Consider the following 21,372-nt stretch of genomic DNA (forward strand, 5'->3'; position numbering starts at 1 on the left):
TTAGGCACCCCCATATGGCACCGGTTCAGGCTAAACCGGTGCCCAAAACCGGTCTAGAAATGGGCGGGATTTTACCAAAAGAGAAAAGGCACCGGTTCAGCTTGAACCGGTGCCAAAAATTAAAAAGGCACCGGTTTGAACCGGTGCCATTCAAACCGGTGCCAAATTCAAAAAAAAAAACCGCGTCTTCCTTATTCTTCTTCCTCTCTTTCTCTTTCCTTCCCTTCATTCGTTCATCCCTTCTTTCGTTCTCTTTCAGAGTTTCAGTCGTTCTGAATTGAAGTGCCTCCCCCTTTTCCCTCCACCACAGCCGCCACCTTCACCGGCCACAGAGGAGTCGAAAACCACCCCCCCTCTCTGTCACTCCTCCCCCGCCCTTCTGTTTTCCCTTTCTTTCTCTTTGCTGCTTGTTCCACCACCGCGCACCGCCCATTGCTTCTTGTTCCACCACCGCGCACCCATTGCTGCTTGTTCCACCACCGCGCACCACCTCCACCACTCCACTGCAGTGCTGCCTCCACCATTGCGCACCACCGCTGCTGCCTTCCTTGTCTCCTCCTAGCTGCTGCCCTCTTTGTCTCCATTCAAGGTTTATTTTTATTTTTATTTTTATTTTTTTTTACGTTATTTTCCAATTATATAATTATATATATTAATTTGTTTTGCATTTTGAACCATTGTTAGTAAATTAAAATTTAGGTTTGAATATAATTTTTCTCAATTTTAGGTTTGAATATAATTGGAAAATTGTGAAAATATTAGAGATTAGTAACCTTGTTACTCAATTAGTTGGATTTTATTATGTTTTAATGGTTAATTTAATGTGTTTTGGTGGATAATTTTGAAATAATTATAGAAAATATATTAACCTTGGTACTTAATTAAATAGGTGAAATTTGGTGTTTTACTTTTAATGGTTAATTTGAAGTTGTTTTGATGGATTATTTTGAATAAGTTAGAGATTAGTTAACTTTGTTATTAAATAAGTTGAATTTTGGAATGTTTAAATGGTTAATATTAAGTTGTTTTGATGGGTATATTTGAATTAATTTGAGATTAGTAACCTTGCTTGTTAATAAAGTAGATGAATTTTGGAATGGGTGAATGGTTACTTTTAAGTTGTTTTGATGGGTAATTTTGAAAAAATTAGAGATTAGTAACCTTGTTAGTTTAGCAATTGTTAGTTCAATGAATGATGTGTTTTAGCTTTTAAATAAATTAGTGAATTGACATGTTATGAGAAAGAAATAGTACATACCTTATATTTAACCTAATTTTTGTATATTGTTTTTTTTTTTTTTTAACAGATTTGTGAATTGAAGCACGAGTTTAATTAGCTTGAGGACTACATATTGAGCTCAAGTGGGTAGTTGCTATACTGGTATGACTTATAAACTTTACTTAGCTATATTTCTTTCTATTTATCCATTTAATAAAAGTTTATTCATGAAATTGCAACTTGTGTATTGTTTAATTGCAAATAAATACAACAATATATAGAATACTTGCATCATCATATGCCTAGATACCCGTTCAAGGCTTTCTCATTAGGAGAAAGTCTTGAATAGTCCCCGGTTGGGACTGTTCTTGAATGTGTACTCTCACTTAGGTGGTGAATGTATGTTTTCTTTTCGATTTTAAGGAACATCTTGGCTTACCATTTCCTCACTATGTTCTCTGGGTACATATGTGGGTAAATAATTATCTACATCGTGTACTTGGAGAACTAGGGGGAAATGCTGCCGGATTTTCCTTAAAATTGGAAAGTTGACATACATTCACTAGTGAGAGTAGACATTCAAGGATGGGTTAGGTTGGAGTGATAAGGACCCTTTGGAGACATGCATTTTTTCACTATATGAATGGTATATTCACATTTTGTACTTGAATTTTATTTACATAAAATATGTAGCACTTACACATTATAAATTATATGTTGCTATATATGTTTAGAGACAATTTACTAAATGGAGAAGGATCGTGGTTGGATGTATGGTAGACGCGATACATTGGAATTTTGGAATGGGGTTCAAGAGTTTTGCGAGAGGGCTTTAGCTTATCAACGCAAACTGGGAGGCAAAGGCCTTTATTGTCCTTGTGTTGATTGTAATAATGTGAATGTGGTCGATAGTGTTGAAATCATTAGAGATCATGTATTATGTCGTGGGTTTAGGCAATTATACCATGTGTGGATTTGGCACGGAGAAAGTGGAGAGTACAGTGGGGATCTTGATCGGAATGATGTGCGTGTTAGAAGCAATGAGATTCATATGGACGAGGAATACGAGAATGATGAGTATATTGTTGATAATGGTGAGGATGGAGCCGATGATGATCAGGCGGATGAGGTCGAGGATGAACAAGTGGATGAGATGTTGCATGGTGTTGAAGGTGAAGTGTTTGAGTTATTATCGGAGGCTTCCAAAAAGCCTTTGTATCCCGGGTGCAAAAAATACTCCAAACTATCTTGATGTGATTTCTAGCCTTAGACACCTAATATTACCCAACAATGACATGTTATGAGAAACAAAAAGGCCATTTCACAAGAAAGGTAGAAAATGGACTGAATAGAAGTCATATGGGCCATATTAGGGCCATTTTGTGTTAATATGCTCTTTTGATGTGATTTCTTTCCTTATACACCTATAACTAGATAATATTGACATGTTATGAGATAAATAAAGTTCATTTAATAAGAAATGTAGGAAATGGGCAAAGTAAAGTCATATAGGCCATATTCGGGCCATTTTGAGTAAAAAGCGTCATAAACCTTAATAAAATGCTCTCCTATACAATTTTAGGGCTTACACACATACAACTACCCAACATTGACATGTTATGAGAAAGAAATAGTTCATTTGATAAGTTATGTAGGAAATGGGCTACATAGAAGTCATATAGGTAATATTTGATAAAATACATATTGTTTTGCCTAATTAATTAATTTTAACATAATGTTTTTGTATTTCAAGTTTTGCAAGGTCCAAAAGGATGGTCCGTTGACAACCAAGGAGCTTAATGAAGTTCGTGACATGTTGGCGTCTTTTATCACCTTCAACATGTAAATAATGGCATTGTAATTGTAAATTATTTATGTTAACTTTTGAACTATATAACTTATTATTCATTATATATGTACTTACTATTATTTGTATATGTAAGCAACTTTTTTTTTTGTATTGCGTTTGGGAATATTTATATCTATATATATAATTGAATTCTTGTTTTTAATATTATTTTTGTATCTTATTGTAATAATTAATAATATTATTATTAGTTATTATAATAATATTATTATTAATTATTATATTTAATATAATTGCTGGAATTACAGGTTATTATTATTGTTGGAAACAAGTTTTTTTTAAAAAATATTATTGCACGAAAATTGGAAAAAAAAAAAACAAAAAAAAAAAAAAAATTGGTGAATAGGCACCGGTTGCTGTACCGGTGCCTAAAATAGCTACCACAAAAAAAATATTGGCGGGAGAGCAGTTTAAGGCACCGGTTAACCGGTGCCTAAGTGGGCATATAGCACCGGTTAACCGGTGCCTATTTCACCCTATGGCACCGGTTTTGAACTGGTGCTAAATATATGGTTTTTGGCACCCCTCACATAGGTAGCGGTTCAAACCGGTGCCTTAGACCGGGTTTGAACCGCTGCCAAAGGCCTTTTTTCACCTAGTGGTAGTATATAACCAAATTAAATATTTGAACTGAACTGAAATGAATATTTTATAAGAAAAGAAAATTAGGAGCTGAATTGAACTGAATTGAGCTAAACTGAACTGAAAATAAACGTATGAGAACAGCACCTTAATTTTAACCTTTGGATTTCAGTTCCGTAAATTGGAAGACATGAAGTAAATAAATACCCCATTTTGTCAGTAGTTGTCATGACATAAAGATGAAGATTTGAAATTTATACGGTATATACTAAATACATGGATAAGGTTTGAAATCTTGAAAAGGAATTTAAGGTGAAAAAGCTGTATATAGGGTGCTTAAACTCGACTGCAGAATTGTCGATATATTCAATTGCCAATTCGTTTAATCAAAACCTTTAACCTTGGCTGGTAGCCTGGCCTGGTAGTACAGTTGCATTACACCCAACTAACCATTGTTTCTAATTAGCAAGCTCTCTGGCTTCTATGCGTGAGGCCAAAGACGAATTTCACCAAGCTCATTTGAGGAGGTACTAATAGAACATATTCTTTGACAATATCAAGACTTTAGCCAATAAAAGTAATTGGCTTAAGTGGTAAGCAGCTTGATGTCACTTAAGGGAGGTTTTGAGTTCAAGCTTCACCGACGACTGCAGAATACTCTTGTCGGGTTGGAAGACTCACCCATCAAAAGCCACGGTATGCAAGTCGAGTCAGATCCGAATGTAGTACGTCGAAGCTAAGCTTGGTGAACCGGGTGGGCCGGTGGGGCAAACTAAAAAAAAGAACCCTAGACTTCACATTAGATATGAAAGTACAACTTAAAATTCAATCTTCAACTAGTATGTGTTTGATTTTAGTGTCATTAATTAATTACCAACCTACCCATTTGAAAAAAATATTCCTAACCAAACTTTTAATTTCCCCCCATTATAGTCCTTGTTTTAAATATAGGACTTGTTTGGTTGAATGGAGGAAGTAGAAATTCCCATGAAAACTCAATGCCCATGAAATTGTAATTCCTAGGAATTGTCAAAATTTGTTTGGTTGAATGTGGGAATTTCTACTTCCCATGGGAAGTTTAACTTACCTAGGGGGGACTAGGTAAGTTAATTCCTCCATTTTGTGGGAAATAGAAGTTCCTAGGAAGTCCCACTTCCTGCATAATTATCAACCAAACAAGTATATAGAAATCTATTTCCTAGGAAAATAAACTTCCCATGAATTTATTAGGCAACCAAACAAGTTCATATACTTCGTAACAATTTTAATTTTTTTTATCATGTACAATCGTTCATAGCATAACAATTATTATATTATCCGGATGAATAACTAGTTGTACTTACATAATAATATGTCGCATCAAAAATAGTAGAAACTTCTTGGTGGTTTGATTTTTCACTCTAGAATTCACCAAGTATCGAATTTACCATGTCAATTGACATAGAAAATACTTCACACTAACATTACGGTCACTGCAAGCTGGCTATCAACCGAAAGCGCAATGTTGCATTTTCTTGCTACATCCTTTTGGTTGTTACATAAAAAGTTATATGTAAACCATATACTTCGTAATTTTCAACAATTTGTGATGTATGTAAGACTATTATTTTGGTATATATCAAGCTTTTTCAAATCATATAGGTTATATAATAATTTATCTCCTTTTTATTGTCAATGCCCTTTCTAGGAAAATCATTTTCATTTGTCCTTACAATATAATGGTGGGGCTAACTAGGGCCTAAATCTTCCTCTATAAATCCCAATATATTTGTTTTCCTCTTTATTCATGCATAACATCTTAATCTCTTTTTTTTTCTCTTCTTACCAAAAAAGATGGGCATTTGTAGCTCTCAAATGACCAAAAGAAATGGTAACTTTCTCTCTTTGAGACCTACGGTTATGATCATTCATCCAGATGGAAGCTTAGACGAGTTCAACGAGGCGATCACTGCGCGTCGTGTACTCTCTCAACACACAAGTTGTTTTCTTGCAAGTTCGGAGTCAATGTATGTTGATTCAATTGCTCCTCAAATTTCATATGATGAAGAACTTGAGCTAGGTCAGATATACTTTCTTTTACCACTTTCTCAAGCTCATAAAGTCCTTTCTCTTGAGGACTTATGTGGGTTAGCTATTAAAGCTAGTATAGCACTTGGGTTCTCTAATATCAAAAGAAGTCACTCTAATGTTGCCAAAATTGTTGCTCAAGCTCGTAGCTCGTGTCGCGTCCTAAGTGGGCTTGATGCTATTGGTGCACTCTACCCACAGGCACGGCGAGGTAGCCGAAGAATTGGGATTTAAATTTTGTTTTGTATTCATTTTTAGTTTGATGAAACTCGAAAAAATGAAAAATGTAAAAATTTTTACGACCATTTTTTTAGAGTGATGGTCGTAATTTTAACTTGTAGTTGTACGCGATGTGACCAAAAGCAACGTGTGTATCTCTAGAGAGTTGCAATGTTGTGAATTGGTGTAAAAATGAACATGTAAAAATGGCCAATTTGGCCAACAATGAATCATTTAAAGGTTCATATATGTGTAACACTAAGTGGGCACATTATGGGCAGCACCAATTAATTGTTGTTATTGGTCTGATTTTATGCAAAAGGCCAAATTTGGGAAAAGAAAAAGTACGAATTGTAACAAGTAACAACCTTCTATATCTTCCATTTCTTTGTTTGTTCAACTTTTGGTTCAATTATTAGCACTATGAGCTGGTTTTTGTACATATAATTAAGTCCAAGGACAAGGATATGGTGTTAGTACATTTGTAATTATGGATTCATTCATGCTTTTAAAGATTGTGCATAACCAATTAGATTTCGGGCCCGATGCATTAACATTGAGCTCTTACTCGATCTTGTGATCATTAATATGGTGTGTTTTATGCTTGATCAAATTTAAATCGGATTGTTTGATCGGACCCGTTCCTTCATCATTTTATCAGCTAAGAAAGGAGCCTAGAACAAGATAAGCCCGATAACTTGGTCTTATCCCAACCTATGGTTCTAAGTGGGTTACACTTTCTTTGTATCATAGTGACTAGTGAGCACATTAAAATTTAATGTCAGAATAAATTAATGTATTCGAAACTTGTCTACAATAAACGTTTTTTATTCACATATACATACACCGGTAAAGCAATAATTTAAAATAATTTCGCCCCCCACCCCCTGCAAACACACGTGTGCCGGGGGGCAGGAACAGGGTGGCAAGACAATGACGGATTATAAGAAAAGGATCGGACTTCTCTAGTATTAACTATTAAAGGGTTAATGATAAGGGTACTTGTCCATCAAACTTGAATGCATGCATAAATTGAGATTCAAATAGCTGGATGTACCAAACATTTGTACTGTACAAGGGCCCTTAAAATCCAACAAACGAAGAAAAATTAAAATCTCAATAAAGTGATTTGCTTTCTTATTCTTTTTTTCTGTTTGTTATCTAATTCACTGAATCTACATTATTTGAACAGATATTCATTCTTTCATACATTTATTTGGACTAATGCTAGAAATCATCATACATTAATAACTAGTCTAATCTAACAAACTTTGTAACACATTTATTCAAGCCTATCTTACTAAAAAAAAACATAATATTGTTGTTACATAAGATATTTTTGTCACTAAACAACTTGTGCTGAAGGTTTCATTTGTTGTTTAATAGCAGCAACTAGCTGATTATAAGCTTCTGTCCAAGCTTCCTTCATCTCTGATGACCACATTTCAGGAACTGCTTCTTTAATGGTTTCGAGTAGCGCGAATCTAACAACCTTTATGTGAAAACAAAGATCATATTGTTACAATGTTAATAATACTTGCAAATGACATATAATATGACATTACAATTTGTTTAATCTAATTAATTACCTCAAAATGCTCATCAACCACCCCATATTTGTAGTGCAACTCTCCTAAATCCTTCAAGTTGGAATCTTTCACTGTGGCCTTTCCTGCCTTCCTCAAATTAACAGCTGATTCACAAGTCTAAATTAAGAAGAAAAAAAACAAGATTAGATTTTTAAGTATTGACTTTTTTTCCTCTTTGGTTGACTTCATGACAAAGTTAAGGTTATAAAGAAAAAAATAATTCTAGACACGAAGAATAAAAAAGAACAAAAAGGAACGGAGGGAGTAGTTACCATAGCGAAGACAGTTAAGGCATGGGCCTTAAGTTTTGGGTTTTTTTCCAAAGGAACATCATTAGAATCATTTAAGAATGAGAACAATTTCTTTGCAGTGGGTGCAATCTCAAAAACCCTGAATTTAAATCCATTCCCAAATTAGTAATTCTAAAATAGAGGAAGATTATAAATATACTAATTAATCAAATTTCTGGGATTTAATTAGATGATTATTTAACCTTAAGAAAAGTTTAAGGCCCAATTCAGAAGCATTCTTTTTCATGGCATTCCAAGATTTAACCACTAGAATTTCCTGCTCTTCAGTGAATGCTTTCACAATTAATCCACCATTATTCCTCTTGCTTACACCTAATATAATTAATCACCCAATAAAGTGTTAATTAATTCGGTTTATATAATATAATCAATATTAAATTAGAAAATAAAATGAAGGGGGAAGGATTTTACTAGTGATGAATCTGGAATCTTTGCAAAAAAGTCCCTGAAATTGAAATTTTTCCCTTTTGATCCATGACAACTCAGTGAATCCGAAATTGGAATTTTTCTGTGGAGAAAAATCACCATGAAATTTCACTGCATTGGAAATGCAAATACCTGCAAAAAAACCCACAACAATAATTAAAAAAATAAAAAAAAAACCTTAATCTTTTTTTGAAAAAAATAAAAACCCAAGTAAATTTAATAGTATCTAAAAAATCAAAATGAAAGAATGTAGGAAAATGACATTACCTTTGGAGGCAGGGGGTTTGGTGCAGATAAAATCCATTGGAAAATATGAAGATGGGAATTAAAACTTGGTAAGAGATGTATAAAATATAAATAAATACAACAAAAATTAGATCTTGGTTCTTTAAAACAAAAATAAGTAATCTAAGTACAATGTACTAAACTACTAATGTGACTATGTGAGCAATCTGAGCATGCAGTAGCCTTTCAAGGAAGAGTAGAGTCAACCTACTTTACCTGCTTAGGTAATTGCATGTGTCATGTTGCTAAGATGCTAAGAATTCTCAACTTTGTATATCTATATCTTGTTTTCCTGCCTCCGCTCTCAAATAATCTTCTTGTTAGATTGTTAAGGTTTGAACATGTACGGTGTATAAGGAATTTAGTAGGGCGACAAAAGGATATAAGACAAAAAGAGTTGAGTGACAAAGATTTTCATTAAAACTTTTTCACTTGTTTTAATATAGATACATAGTTTGATCGACACACCTGCTAACCTAATGTACATTTTATACTAATAATATAAAGGATTATTCTTTTCAATTTTTCCTAAATAATAGAACTTTGATATTTGAAACTATTAATCGAGAAGATTGTAACAATGACCCACACTTTAATAATATGTCGAACTCGCAAACATTGATTAAAACGGTGTATGTGAATTATGCAAAAGTTAATTGAAAGTTAAAGGTGTAATGAAGGAGATCATAATAATAGATATTTTGGCTAGAATGACACACGTACTTGAAATATTGGTAGACATTAGTAACAGAGTTGTAAAAGCTAGTTTCTTTAGAATTGATTACATTATCCTTTCAAATAATGTGACTTCAATTCTTAATGGAAGTATATATCATGAAGTCTCATTTAATTTAGCCTTTGTTAATTATGTTCAAAGTTTTTAGTTTGCAGTTGACAAAAGACACATCAATTCCCTTTGAGGCTTTGATAGATGAGTGACGACCTCCCCTCCCCTTTATTTGACAACATTAAGGCCACAACGGGTGCAGTGGGCGGTGAGTCGGTGACGGAGGTTGGGGTATTTTCATGCTTATCAATGCACAATTTTAATAATTATATTAATGTATAGATTATCTTAGGTAAAAAAAAAAAAAAAAATTCGTATAACAAAAATAATCAAAATAAATTCAATAAAATTGTATATGACTATACTTTTTCTTATACAGATATGAAAGTTACGTAATCGTTTTTAAAATCCAACCGATACATGTATATTTAGTCGATTAAGTAAGAACAAATTTAGTATCCAGCCGGAAGGAAAGGATAACTTTATTAGATGTGACAAAATTCAAATACGTCTTCCTAATTCTATTCGAGAAGTGCATGAAAAGCAACTGTGTTCTAAATCAATTTGGCGGCTAACAGATCAGACTATAAATTTGTGGGTTAGCCATTTGGCATATTTCATGAGCTTTATTTGGCTTGTTAGGAGATGGCTACTATGATGTATTGGTACTTTGGAAGGTCTATAGAAAACAGATTTTTTTTTTTTTAATAATTTATAATAATAATTAAAAAATATGATACTGTATTAAAAATGATATAAAATTCCCCAATAGTAAAGCTTTAACATGGACATAAATTTCTTCATCTAATAATAATCTAATATGTTGAAAACTTGAAGTAGTCTACACTAGCGTTCCTTCAATGATAATGATTGAATAAACGGAATTTGATAAGAATGGGGAAATATAACATCAAGATCAAGCAAGAATTTATTGAATGAAATGGTAAGATGCACGTAATGATTGTAGACTTGTAGCAATGTATGTCTTCATATCATATACATATTCGATCTAATGTTATATGATCCTATAAAGTTAAAGAGATTTACAACAAAAGAAGTAATGATGATATTGGTTATTCGAATGTAAGACGGAATATATATTATACAACAATTGTACATTATTGATTATGGAGTATGAAACATTATATTGTGTATAAAAATGAACTTCTATATTGTCAAAAAGCAAGTTTATTTTCCAAGTGAACTTAAGCTGTAGATGAAGGCTTCATTTCAGCCTTAATAGCAGCAACCAACTGATTAAAAGCTTCCGTCCAAGCATTCTTCATCTCCGGCGACCACATCTCTGGAACCGCCTTTTTTATTGTTTCCAGCAACGCGAATCTAGTCACCTATACAAGTAATCCACACATCTTCTAAGCTCAAAATGAACATAAACATACCAATCTAGGAGTTTTGAAAGAAAATGCATTATAACTTGAAAAGAGTTTCTAATGAATTACCTCAAAATGTTCATCTACAACTCCATATTTTAGGTGGACTGACCCCATATGCTTCAAGGTAGACTCACCAACAGTTACTTTCCCTGCTTTTCTAAGCTGAGCAGCTGATTTACACGTCTGAGAGATAGAGAAGCAGCGATAAACATGAGAAATTACAAAATATAAAGGTGACATATATGATATATATGCCATTTTCATAGCAATCCGGCCACTAGGTGTACTAGAAAATTGGAACGGAGACAGTATCTATCATAACTATATTCGGCTTTAAGTCACTAGGAATGAATTAATTTTTGGGAGTCAAAAATTTCATACGTACCATTACAAAAACAGACATAGCATGGGCTTTGAGCTTTGGGTTTTGCTCCAAGGGAACGTTCGAGTCCCTTACAAAAGAGAACATTTTCTTTGCTGTTGGTGCAATCTCAAATATCCTGCACGTAACCAATTTGATTACAATGTAAACAAACAAATTCGAGAAAAAAAAAATACAAATAAAAGGACATTCCATGATTTAACAACTAGAGCTTGTTACCTCAAGAACAACTTGAGACCTAGTTCAGCAGAGTTCTTTTTCATGACATTCCATGATTTAACAACTAGGGCTTCTTGTTCTTCAGTAAACAAAACTGTTACATACCAACAAAAACACATTACGAAAAAAAAAAGAATGAAACATAATAAGCATACGATATATATCATGGTAAATGACATGTTATATTCTATGAAAAATATGGTGAAAGACATAAAAATGTACCATTTGAGGCAGGACACGTAACGTTTTCGAGACTCATGCTGGTTTGAACAAAATCTGAATTATTTTGGCCTTGGTAAGATAAAAGGTAGTAGTATAAATTTATGTAAATGAAATTCAAATTGTTTAAATAGGAGATTTGATGACCTTTCAATGCTAGGAAGAGTCAATCAAATACAAAGTTTAAATTGTTTTACAAGAATTGTATTTCAATCTAAGATGAAAACTATGGGTTATTGTGTTTGAAAAACCAGGGGCCTTAAATGGGAAAACATATATATATGCTGGTGCATTTGTTCAAATTTGAGTATTTCAACTTGACAAAATTCATTGTACTTCATAATAAAATGGTCAATTGGCTGCTTTCTTCTCCATTAAAAATTATAGGAAACTCCAAGTGGTCAATCATTTATTCTTAATCTATTTCTGGTGTTACCAAATTGATTGGTGTTTCTATAATTAGTAAGTTTAATATGAAATTTCATTCCTTGCTTATGGAAATTGGTATGAAATTTGTTATTCATACAAAATTAGTAAGTTAAGAGTATGATTTTATTTGCCTTGAATTAGTAGAGTTAACAATTTGGCATTGTAGATCCCACAATGAGAGAGACAAATTCATATAAAATGGCATTATAGTCAAAGGATTTACTTTGATAGGATGTCCAACTTCTAAGAGTATTGCTTTTAATAATAAATCTTTTTTTATCTTTTTGATGAGAGTATTGCTATTAATTTACTTTCAATAAGATCTATGAGTATTTTTTTTGGATACTTAAGTGTGAGAGGAAGTGTTAAACACTATATTTTACATAAGTAAAGAAAATTCAAGTTTTTTTTTTTTTTTTTTTTTTTTTTTTTTTTTTTTTTTGGTAAATAAATAAAATTCAAGTTAATATTCCACATTATACTCCGTATAAGTTTAAGGTTGTTCCAAATATTTATCACCAGTTAATTTGGATGAAGTTTCCTTTAAACTTAACATCAAAAAAAAAAAAAAAAATTGGTTGTTGGTGTAGTGGTGATTGAGACTACACTTGGTAGGGAGAACTCGTGTTCGATCCCTCGCAACAACAATCGGGAGGGGACTGGAACCTAACCACCCAGAACTGATCCCCAAATCCGGATTAGCCCAAAGGATGAACCGGGTGGAACACCAAAAAAACATCAAAAAAAAAAAAAAAAAAAAGTAACCTTAAACTTTTAGGTGGTTCAAATTTCTGTTACACTCTGTATTTGATAGCCTAGATTCATTTGAATTTCTATAAAATTTCTACAAATTTACAATACCAACAAGCATAAAGTTTATGTTTACTACAAATCAAAATCCACATTAACTCCACTGCCTTTACCTTCTTTAAATTAAGTCGATGTCTAACATAATTCGCAAAACATCTAATCACACTACTTTTATCAAACCTACTTAAACCATAGTCATGAAGCTCCAATTAATAAGAGTGGAATCCACATAATCATAGTCAAATCGATCATATGAATAGCTAATATTATTGTAGGTCATTATATCTAATAGTATTGATATTGATGTACTCGTTAAGCCCTGTTCTTTTGAGCTGCTAATTGCTATGCTCTGCTTTGTTGAAATTTGCTCTGCTCTACTGACACTTGTTATGCACTGTTGAAATCTGCTCTGCTCTAATTGTCCAGAAGCTCAAAGGAACAGGGCTGAAATCTGCTTTGCTTTGCTGAAAATATGCTCTGTTTTACAGACACGTACGTGCTTTGCTCTGTTGAATCTACTATGGTTTGCTCTGCTGACTCAATTTGATATGCTCTCGAGCAGAGCATCTTATTTATACTTACTACTTAGTAGAATATTTAACAGAATAAACCAGAACACAACAGCTTAAAAAATACAAAGTTTCATATGTGGCTGGCCACACGGTGTGGCTAGCCACAATTTTTTTTTAAAAAAAAAAATTCTTTCTCTCTCCTCTTTTCTTCTTCTTCAAGCCAGAACATTCATCTCATTTTCTCAGAGAACGTAACACAAATTTCGCAATCGTCATCAATAGTCGTCTTCATGGTTCGTTCGTCGGTGATTCGTTCGTCGGAAGTAGTGGTTTCACTGGGAGGGTAGTGGTGGTTTGGTGACTCCGTCGTCGGAAAACAAGTTCAAAGTTTTTAAGGCCAAATTCGGCCATGAAAACTCTAGAGTTTTCATGGTCGAATTTGGCCTTTTTAGCCATATTTGAAGTGATATTCGAAACCATTATTAACATTTTGAGGTATTTGTTTGATTTGATTTTTTTTTTTAATGGTTTGGTTGGATTGGGGTTTGTTTGTGGGTTAGGGGCTAGTGGCAAGGCGTTTAGGTTGGTAGTGGTTCGTTGGTGGTGGTTGTTGGTGGTAGTTTTTTGTTGGTGGTGGGTAAGGGGTTACTAGATCCGGAGTTACTAGGTGGTCTGGTTAGGGGTTACTAGGTCGTCGGTCAGGGGTTACTTGGGGTTACTAGGTCGTCGGTCAGGGGTTACTAGGTCAGTCAGGGTTACTTGGTCAAGGGTTACTAGGTCAGTCAGGGGTTACTTTTGTCTTGGGGTTACTTTGTCTGGGGGTTACTTTTGTCGTTTGTTGATTTGACAACCTGCCGCATGGTGCGGCCAGCCGCACTAGAAACTCACTACTTAAAAAAATAGGGCCTATATATTTGATTTACTTTTTTTTTTTTTTTTTTTTTTCTTTTTTGATACATTAGGAATTTCCCTACATATGACTTCCTAATATTTAGTTTTCTTACCTTTAAAAATAAAAATAAAAATAAAAATTATAGACTTTCTAGTTTCTAAAGAAAGAATTTAAAAAATAAAATAAAAATGTAAGCCCTATTGGCTAAAGGAGTAAAGCCTAAAACCCAGAACCCAACTGGGCTAAAACTCTAAACCCAACGCCATCTCCTCTTCTTCTCGCCATTTTTGCTCAGAAGATTTGCTCTGATTCTTGGGTGCTGTCTATTCTCGATGGAGTGCTGACATTGTTGGGTAAGTTATTTGTAACTCTTCACACTGTTGAATTTCTTTTAGATTCAATATCATTATTTTTTAAGATTCTTGTAACTCAATTGGATTGATATCCATCATTTGATGTTTTACTTAAATTTGTTATATTCAGAACTAATTTGCGGAATGTGAAATTCAAGATTTGATTTTTCTGGAGAAATGGGTTTAAAACCCAATTTACAGTAATTAATTTCTCAGAAATAAATGTCTAGTTATTCAGATCAATGTTAGTGAGTTTCCCATCAATTTTATTGGGAAACTTTGAGTGATTAACTTAAGTTAGAAAAAACCCAGATTATCAATAGTTTACTGATTTAGTTACTCTTTATTTCCTTTGACAAGGTGAACCCTTTAATTTTGCTGCTTTACTAGACATATTTGGGGAGAAGTTTGATAGGGTTTAAGGAAAGGTGTGAAAATGAGAGGAAGAATTGGGTTGTTTATGAACCATAGTGGATTAGGAAGTACAACAATTGGGCGGACAAGTAAACTTGTTTCTTGTTCTGCCTTTTCCTCCTCTGCTGGGGATGGTTCAGGAGGAGGAAGAGGCCGAGGCCGGGGTGTCTCCGGTTCGCCTCTATATAATTTTGTGGCTGGTATAGCTGACTCGAATGAGGGATTGGAGGATTCCGATAAATCATTACCTCCTGTAGGACGTGGGCATGGAAGTGGAATACCCCTTCCTTCCTCCCCATTTCTTCCTTCATATAATTCCTTTGTTGCATCAAACCCACCACCACGGCATCCAGGATTAAGTCAGGGTAGAGGCGGTCCAGTTCAACAGTCCTTTGAGGGAGGAAATGAACTGGAATCACAACATAAAGCACCTGTATTTCTTAAGAAAGATGAATTTACGGGCACTAGAGCTGAAGCTGAATCAGTTGAGTCTGTACCTCGCCAGCCTATTGGAGAAAAGAATCTTCCTGAAAATATTTTGAATGTATTGTCAGGAACAGGGAGGGGAATCCCTGATAGAAAACCGGTATTTGAAAATAGGGTTAAAGAAGAGAATAGGCATATTAGGCCAAAGCAAGTTGGTGCTCCTGTCATTGGAGCTGGAAGAGGGGGAGATAGAGCTGAGAAAAGTGAGAAGGGCTCTGCAGGTGCAAAGACTAAAATAAGCAGAGAGGAGGCTATAAAGAAGGCAGTTGGCATCTTGTCTAGGGGTGATGATAGAAGGGAAGATGGAGGTGCTGAGAGAGGAGGTGGTCGTAGGCGAAGGGGTGGTAGATCGAAAGACGACTCTGATGATGAAGTGGAGGATGAAGACGAAGGAGACAAACTTGTCATGGGTGATGATGCAGATGGTGAAAAGTTAGCCATGGAGCTTGGGCCCAGCATGATGGCTGAACTGACTGAGGCGTTTGAAGAAATGGCTACTGATGTCTTGCCTGATCCAGAGGAGGATGAGTATCTCGAGGCATATGATACAAATCTTAAGGTAGTATCTGTTCTTCAATCTTTTCTCTTGTACTTGTTGTATGAGCTATTTCATGTGGTGATTTCACTTTTGGGTTGTAGATTGAATTGGAGCCTGAATATTTGATGGGAGATTTTGAGACAAATCCTGATATTTACGAGAATCCCCCTGTTCCTCTTCGTGAAGCTCTTGAGAAGATGAAGCCATTCTTGATGGCTTATGAGGGAATAGAGAATCAAGAGGAGTGGGAGGTAAGCATTGTCCTGCTATGTTGCATTTTCTGCTAATTAGCTTGTTTTTCTACTTTGCTTTAACATGAATTTATCGAAACTGTTTGTTAAAAATGGTTTCGCAATTTGTTTCTTGTATCTTTGAATTCTTATTCATTCTCTTGTATTGTAATCAGTGCTAATTCCTCTCCATTTCCCTTCCAACGTTATTTGACCTTTCACATCATTCCACCTTAATTAAGAAGACTGATAATTTGGTTTAAAGAGCTATTAAGTTTAGGATTAAAACACACACATGTATACATGTACACATATAATAATATAGGGATCAGATCATGTGTGTATGTGTTTGTGCCTTGGTAGTTACGTGCTTCTGTGTTGATGAAATTGTAGCTAGTTTGTCCTTTTAAGGGTGAAAAGCTGTTTATTTGGCTTCAATGGAACTTGAGTGTGAGCACATGCAATGACAGACAACGAATGAGTAGGTTTATGTGTTTGTGAAGAAATAATATTGGTTTCTCAGTTATTACCTTACTACTGACATTTTTCAGTAAGTTATAGAGATGCATAGCTCTTTTGGGACGCTTGTTCATATGGCTTATAGTTTACATGATTTATCATTTGTCATAGACAACATTCATTCTAATAATTATGTGGCATTTGCTAGGAAATTCTAAATGAGACAATGGAGAAAGTTCCACTTTTGAAAGAGATTGTCGATCACTATTGTGGGCCTGATATAGCAACTGCAAAGCAGCAACATGAAGAATTGGAAAGAGTTGCCAAAACTATTCCTGCTAATGTACCTAATTCTGTGAAGAACTTTACTGACCGTGCTGTTCTCTCACTCCAGGTTGGTCTTTCCTACCTTGCTATCCCTTTTTTAGGGTATAATATTTTAAGGTGCAAGGGTGTAATGCCATAATATCTTAGATTTCTGCTCATAGCAGCAGAGCATAAAGCTTTGAAGCAAAGCATTCAAGATTCAATTTTGTTGCCATTGCTCTTATAAGTGAAGCTTTAGTTTGCATCCAACTCTTCCTCTGTCCTGATACAAGAACAGATAGAGATTTTGATACCTTCAGCCTTTTTTGCTGTTGTACCCAGATATCTGTGGATGAGTGGGAACAACAAAATAATGTATGATATGACAGTAAAGAATATAGGATGATCAGTTATTCTATGTTAAGATTATCTACCAGTAAATGGATGAATATTTGTAACACAAGTATGGAAATCTTTTTATAATCATTAATCCTTTTGATAGAGATAGTTGGTTATATTCTATTTTCTCTATCCCAAAATAATTCCTACCAGCCATTTTTGGGTTGTTCCAAAATAATCTTTGTGTTACTTTTCATGTGCATTTCCTTTCCTTCATATTTCCACCATTTTCTTTTACTACTTTCAACATTTTATTCGAACTTAATATGTAAATGCCTTCGCTACTGTTTACTGTATATTTTTATGTCCATGCTGAAGCCTAGTTGGAAGAATCATTTAGGACAGACCAACAGAGGGAGTGCCAAATTAGTGTGAAGTTTTGCAAGAACCTACAGGAAGGCAACACATCCTATATAGGGGAGTAATATGGACTTTTATTATCTAGTTGCTTTAATTTATGTATAGAAGTCATTGCGATTGATTGGTTAGTGCCTTTCGGCTTTGAACAAAATTGGGAAAACCACTGCCTTTCTAAGATTGCTCTTATGAAGGGTCATCCCACCCTGCTTGAGCTCTCTAGGAATCATATTTTTCTCCTTAGTAGCTATAATCTTTAGCTGCTTCACCTGCTTTTGTATGTTGACATAAACTCACTCTTAATACTCATGCTTAAAAAAGGATCTGACGGTATGTTGATAAGTTTCATGATATAGTCCGTTAATTCTGATCGGACAATCTACTGTCTGAATTTCCTTATTAAAAATGCGATTACAAACTATAATAGCAATATTGTTTAACTTTATGATGCAGAGCAATCCAGGCTGGGGATTTCATCGAAAATGGCAGTTTATGGATAAGCTGGCACACGAGGTTTCTAAATCCTGCAAGTGAGCAGATTATTGAGGCTTAGTTTACGGTTTGCATTCTTCAACAAAGACCATGTTCTGGGTATACGAATTTTTTTTCCAAAAAGGAAGATTAGTTTTTCAATAAACCTCTGTCCATTGACAGGCATATCAGCTAGAGGATTTTTTTTGTACTCTGGTTGTAATTTTCCCCCCTAAATTGTTACAAGTATATTGAAAATTTGCATGCTTAAATAGTTAAATCGATCTTTCGAGCTGTTTGTAGTTGTGTTGCTGCTCTAATTGGCAAAATTGTAACTGATATGTAGTTTGTAGTCGAATATATAGAACTATAGAATTGGAAGACACTGTAATTTGTACTCCATAGATTTTGAGATTTGAAGTAGTCACAGTAAACAATATCTTTTTTTTTTTTTTTTTTTTTTTTTTTTTTTTTTTTTTTTTTTGAAAAATTAGTAAACAGTGTCTTTATTCATTCTTCTGTTTAAAAAATTATGATCCTGCAAATGTATTAGGAAAACTATATGCAATAATTTGTACAACGTTACTTAACCTAGGTAGTTTTTTTTTTTTTTTAATTATTCTTTTTTTCGAATAGATGAAAATATGAAATATCCATAAATTTTTTTTTTTTTTTGAAAGGAAATAGATAAAATATCCAATTTTACTAGTATGTAAACATATGCACTGATTTTTAATTGATAGGGTGATAAGGTGATTGTTTACCAATAATCCAATTTTGATGACTCAACATCTTTGATGCCTTATTTGGAATTGTAATATTCATTTGATGTTTTGAATGATAATCATCCCTTACATGGAGTAGAAATTAAACGAAACCCAAACAGAGGAGATAACATTAAAAGTTTTATTTATTTTTAAAATTAATATATTTGCAAAATATCTTATTTGAACATTGAAACTTTTTTTTTTTTTAAAGATAAAGTATGCGTATGATTTGTTAGTTTGTTATAACTTTTGGTTTGGTTTGGTTTGGTTTAAAATCTTGTAAATTCTAATTTAAGATTTATTCAAATTTCAAACTAAATCGTCACAGTAAAATTGTAAACCAAAACAATTGAAAAACAATTTTATTTGCGATTTGGTGAGATTTAGACTCAATCAAGGATTATATGAGTAACCCTATCTCCATGTGTTTAAACATACCCCGTTACTATTAACAAGTTTATCACATCCCACGTTCCTAGCACATTATAAAAATAAAAAATTACAGAGTAAATAATAAAATCTAAAAAGTAGGAGTAGATGTAGTTGCAGGAACATGTAGTAGTGTAGAACCGAATTATAGTTGAATGGCACGTACTAAGGTACGTGTCACATTGGACACGCGTCCTTTGTTGTTGGAAGGCATGCAAATTTTATAAATACTTGGTATTGGATATACACAAATCCAATTAAACTCATCTATCATTATTTCTTCATTTTAGTTTGTTTAAAAACAGTATTTTTAAGCTTCTGTTATTCAAAAGACTGAAAAATGGCATCTCAAGTTCAAAGCTACAATGTTGAGGTAATTTTGCTACACTTGTACTATTTTTTTTCGTATAATCACTCTATTCATAACGATTTTTGGATTTGCAATTTTGTTGATCTCGTTAAATTAATTTTAAAGTAAATTTGGACTATTTTAGTATTTATTTGTGTGAAAAAGAAGATATTAATGGCTTAAGTATATTGTTCAATATCTTATAATGTTTATTTACTTTAAAAAAAAAAGAAAGAAGAAATTAAGTTTGTGTTACAATGTTTCATCATCTAAGCTTTTCCAATCTTATAAACTTAAATGGGATGTAATCAAATTTAATAGTGTGATATTACTATGTATGATTATCATTATAAAGGAAATACTTTTAGAAATCTGATACATAATATTCCACAACTAATTAATTTGAACCAATTAATCTGGACCGGAAAGAGTTTTGGTATGACTTGGACGTATTTTTATGCTAACCTTAGTCGGTCTTTTGAAACAAAACATTGTTAGTTGATAAAATTTTCAATTTGTAGTCACGAGGGCATTACAAATTACAAATAAAAAAGGATACGACCTAATAATTTATCATAATAAACTATAAACATATGTTTACCCTTTCCTTTGATGGACTACCGTAATATAATCAACTACTACGTTTTGCAGGGGAAAACTAATCAGCTAAAAAAAAGAACAGGGCACACCCAGGACAAGAAAAAGGAGAAGACCCAAGTCATCAAGGATGACGCATCTGAGGCAGCCCAAGCAACCATGGATGACGCGTATTATGCAGCCCAAGCAACCAAGGATGCAGTCCAAGCGGCCAAGGATGCGGCATCTGAGGTAGCCCAAACAGCCGAGGATGATGCGTTTGATGCAGCCCAAGCAACCAAGGTCGCAGTCCAAGCAGCCAAGGATGCAGCATCTGAGGTAGCTCAAAAAGGCAAGGATGACGCGGTTGTTGCTTCCCAAGCAACCAAAGTCGCTGTCCAAGCAGCCAATGATGCGGCATTTGATGTAGCGCAGAAAGGCAAGGATGATGCGTTTGATGCAGCCCAAGTAACCAAGGATGACGCGTTTGATGCAGCCCAAGCAACCAAGGATGACGCGTTCTGTGCAGCCCTAGCTACTGATGATGACGCGTTTTATGCAGCCCAAGTGACTGAAGATGATGCGTTTAATGCAGCCCAAGCAACTGAGGATGATGCATATAACGCAGCCCAAGCAACCAAGGACAAGGCATCTGAAGCAGCCCAAACAACCAAGGATAACGCATGTAATGCAGCCAAAGGAACCAAGAAGAAGGCTGGCTCGGAGATGGCAGAAATGGGTCGAGTCAAAGTAAGAAAAGTTCTGTAGATGAGATTATCATCAGTCCACTTTTGTAAACGTAGCCTAAAACAACCTTTTTGCTAGTTTTAGGTCTTGTTAAACCTTAGCCTAAAACAATATTTTGCAAGGTTTTGGGTCTTGCTAAAGTACCCAAAAACTGTTTTACTAGTTTGTATGATTAAAACCATGTTTTAGGGGCAGCTGTTTGTTAATCACTATGTTTTGGTAATATATTATCAATGAAAACTTAATTATTACTTTGTTATTTTGTAAATGTTCATATTTCAA

At 34.0% G+C, this 21,372-nt stretch overlaps 5 protein-coding genes across 5 annotated transcripts; 3 read left to right on the top strand and 2 right to left on the bottom strand.

Annotated features, from left to right (window-relative positions):
* Positions 1-5,501: 5,501 nt before the first annotated feature.
* Positions 5,502-5,969, top strand: LOC145557985 (uncharacterized). The gene has a single exon (XM_081619146.1). It carries the CDS (start codon positions 5,502-5,504, stop codon positions 5,967-5,969), a length of 468 nt encoding a protein of 155 aa, XP_081475272.1.
* Positions 5,970-7,062: 1,093 nt separating this feature from the next.
* Positions 7,063-8,726, bottom strand: LOC145558813 (anaerobic nitrite reductase Glb1-1-like). Its single transcript, XM_081620151.1, has 6 exons — positions 8,548-8,726; positions 8,266-8,412; positions 8,037-8,166; positions 7,816-7,933; positions 7,544-7,660; positions 7,063-7,446 (listed from the first exon to the last, which is right to left on the bottom strand). The coding sequence occupies exons 1-6, from the start codon at positions 8,582-8,584 to the stop codon at positions 7,300-7,302; spliced, it is 696 nt and encodes a 231-aa protein (XP_081476277.1). The 5' UTR covers positions 8,585-8,726; the 3' UTR covers positions 7,063-7,299.
* Positions 8,727-10,400: 1,674 nt separating this feature from the next.
* On the bottom strand, positions 10,401-11,726 carry LOC145558814 (anaerobic nitrite reductase Glb1-1-like). The gene is made up of 5 exons (XM_081620152.1): positions 11,570-11,726; positions 11,348-11,441; positions 11,132-11,246; positions 10,813-10,929; positions 10,401-10,701 (listed from the first exon to the last, which is right to left on the bottom strand). The coding sequence occupies exons 1-5, from the start codon at positions 11,604-11,606 to the stop codon at positions 10,558-10,560; spliced, it is 507 nt and encodes a 168-aa protein (XP_081476278.1). The 5' UTR covers positions 11,607-11,726; the 3' UTR covers positions 10,401-10,557.
* Positions 11,727-14,402: 2,676 nt separating this feature from the next.
* On the top strand, positions 14,403-18,421 carry LOC145558810 (uncharacterized). The gene is made up of 5 exons (XM_081620148.1): positions 14,403-14,562; positions 14,923-16,021; positions 16,102-16,251; positions 16,898-17,083; positions 18,205-18,421. The coding sequence occupies exons 2-5, from the start codon at positions 14,999-15,001 to the stop codon at positions 18,283-18,285; spliced, it is 1,440 nt and encodes a 479-aa protein (XP_081476274.1). The 5' UTR covers positions 14,403-14,562; positions 14,923-14,998; the 3' UTR covers positions 18,286-18,421.
* A 1,256-nt stretch (positions 18,422-19,677) lies between these two features.
* On the top strand, positions 19,678-21,341 carry LOC145558812 (uncharacterized). Its single transcript, XM_081620150.1, has 2 exons — positions 19,678-19,791; positions 20,419-21,341. The coding sequence occupies exons 1-2, from the start codon at positions 19,759-19,761 to the stop codon at positions 21,109-21,111; spliced, it is 726 nt and encodes a 241-aa protein (XP_081476276.1). The 5' UTR covers positions 19,678-19,758; the 3' UTR covers positions 21,112-21,341.
* The last annotated feature ends 31 nt before the right edge of the window (positions 21,342-21,372 follow it).

The sequence above is a fragment of the Chenopodium album genome, chromosome 9, assembly GCF_948465745.1.
Source record: "Chenopodium album chromosome 9, dcCheAlbu1.1, whole genome shotgun sequence".
In the NCBI taxonomy this organism is placed as follows: domain Eukaryota; kingdom Viridiplantae; phylum Streptophyta; class Magnoliopsida; order Caryophyllales; family Amaranthaceae; genus Chenopodium; species Chenopodium album.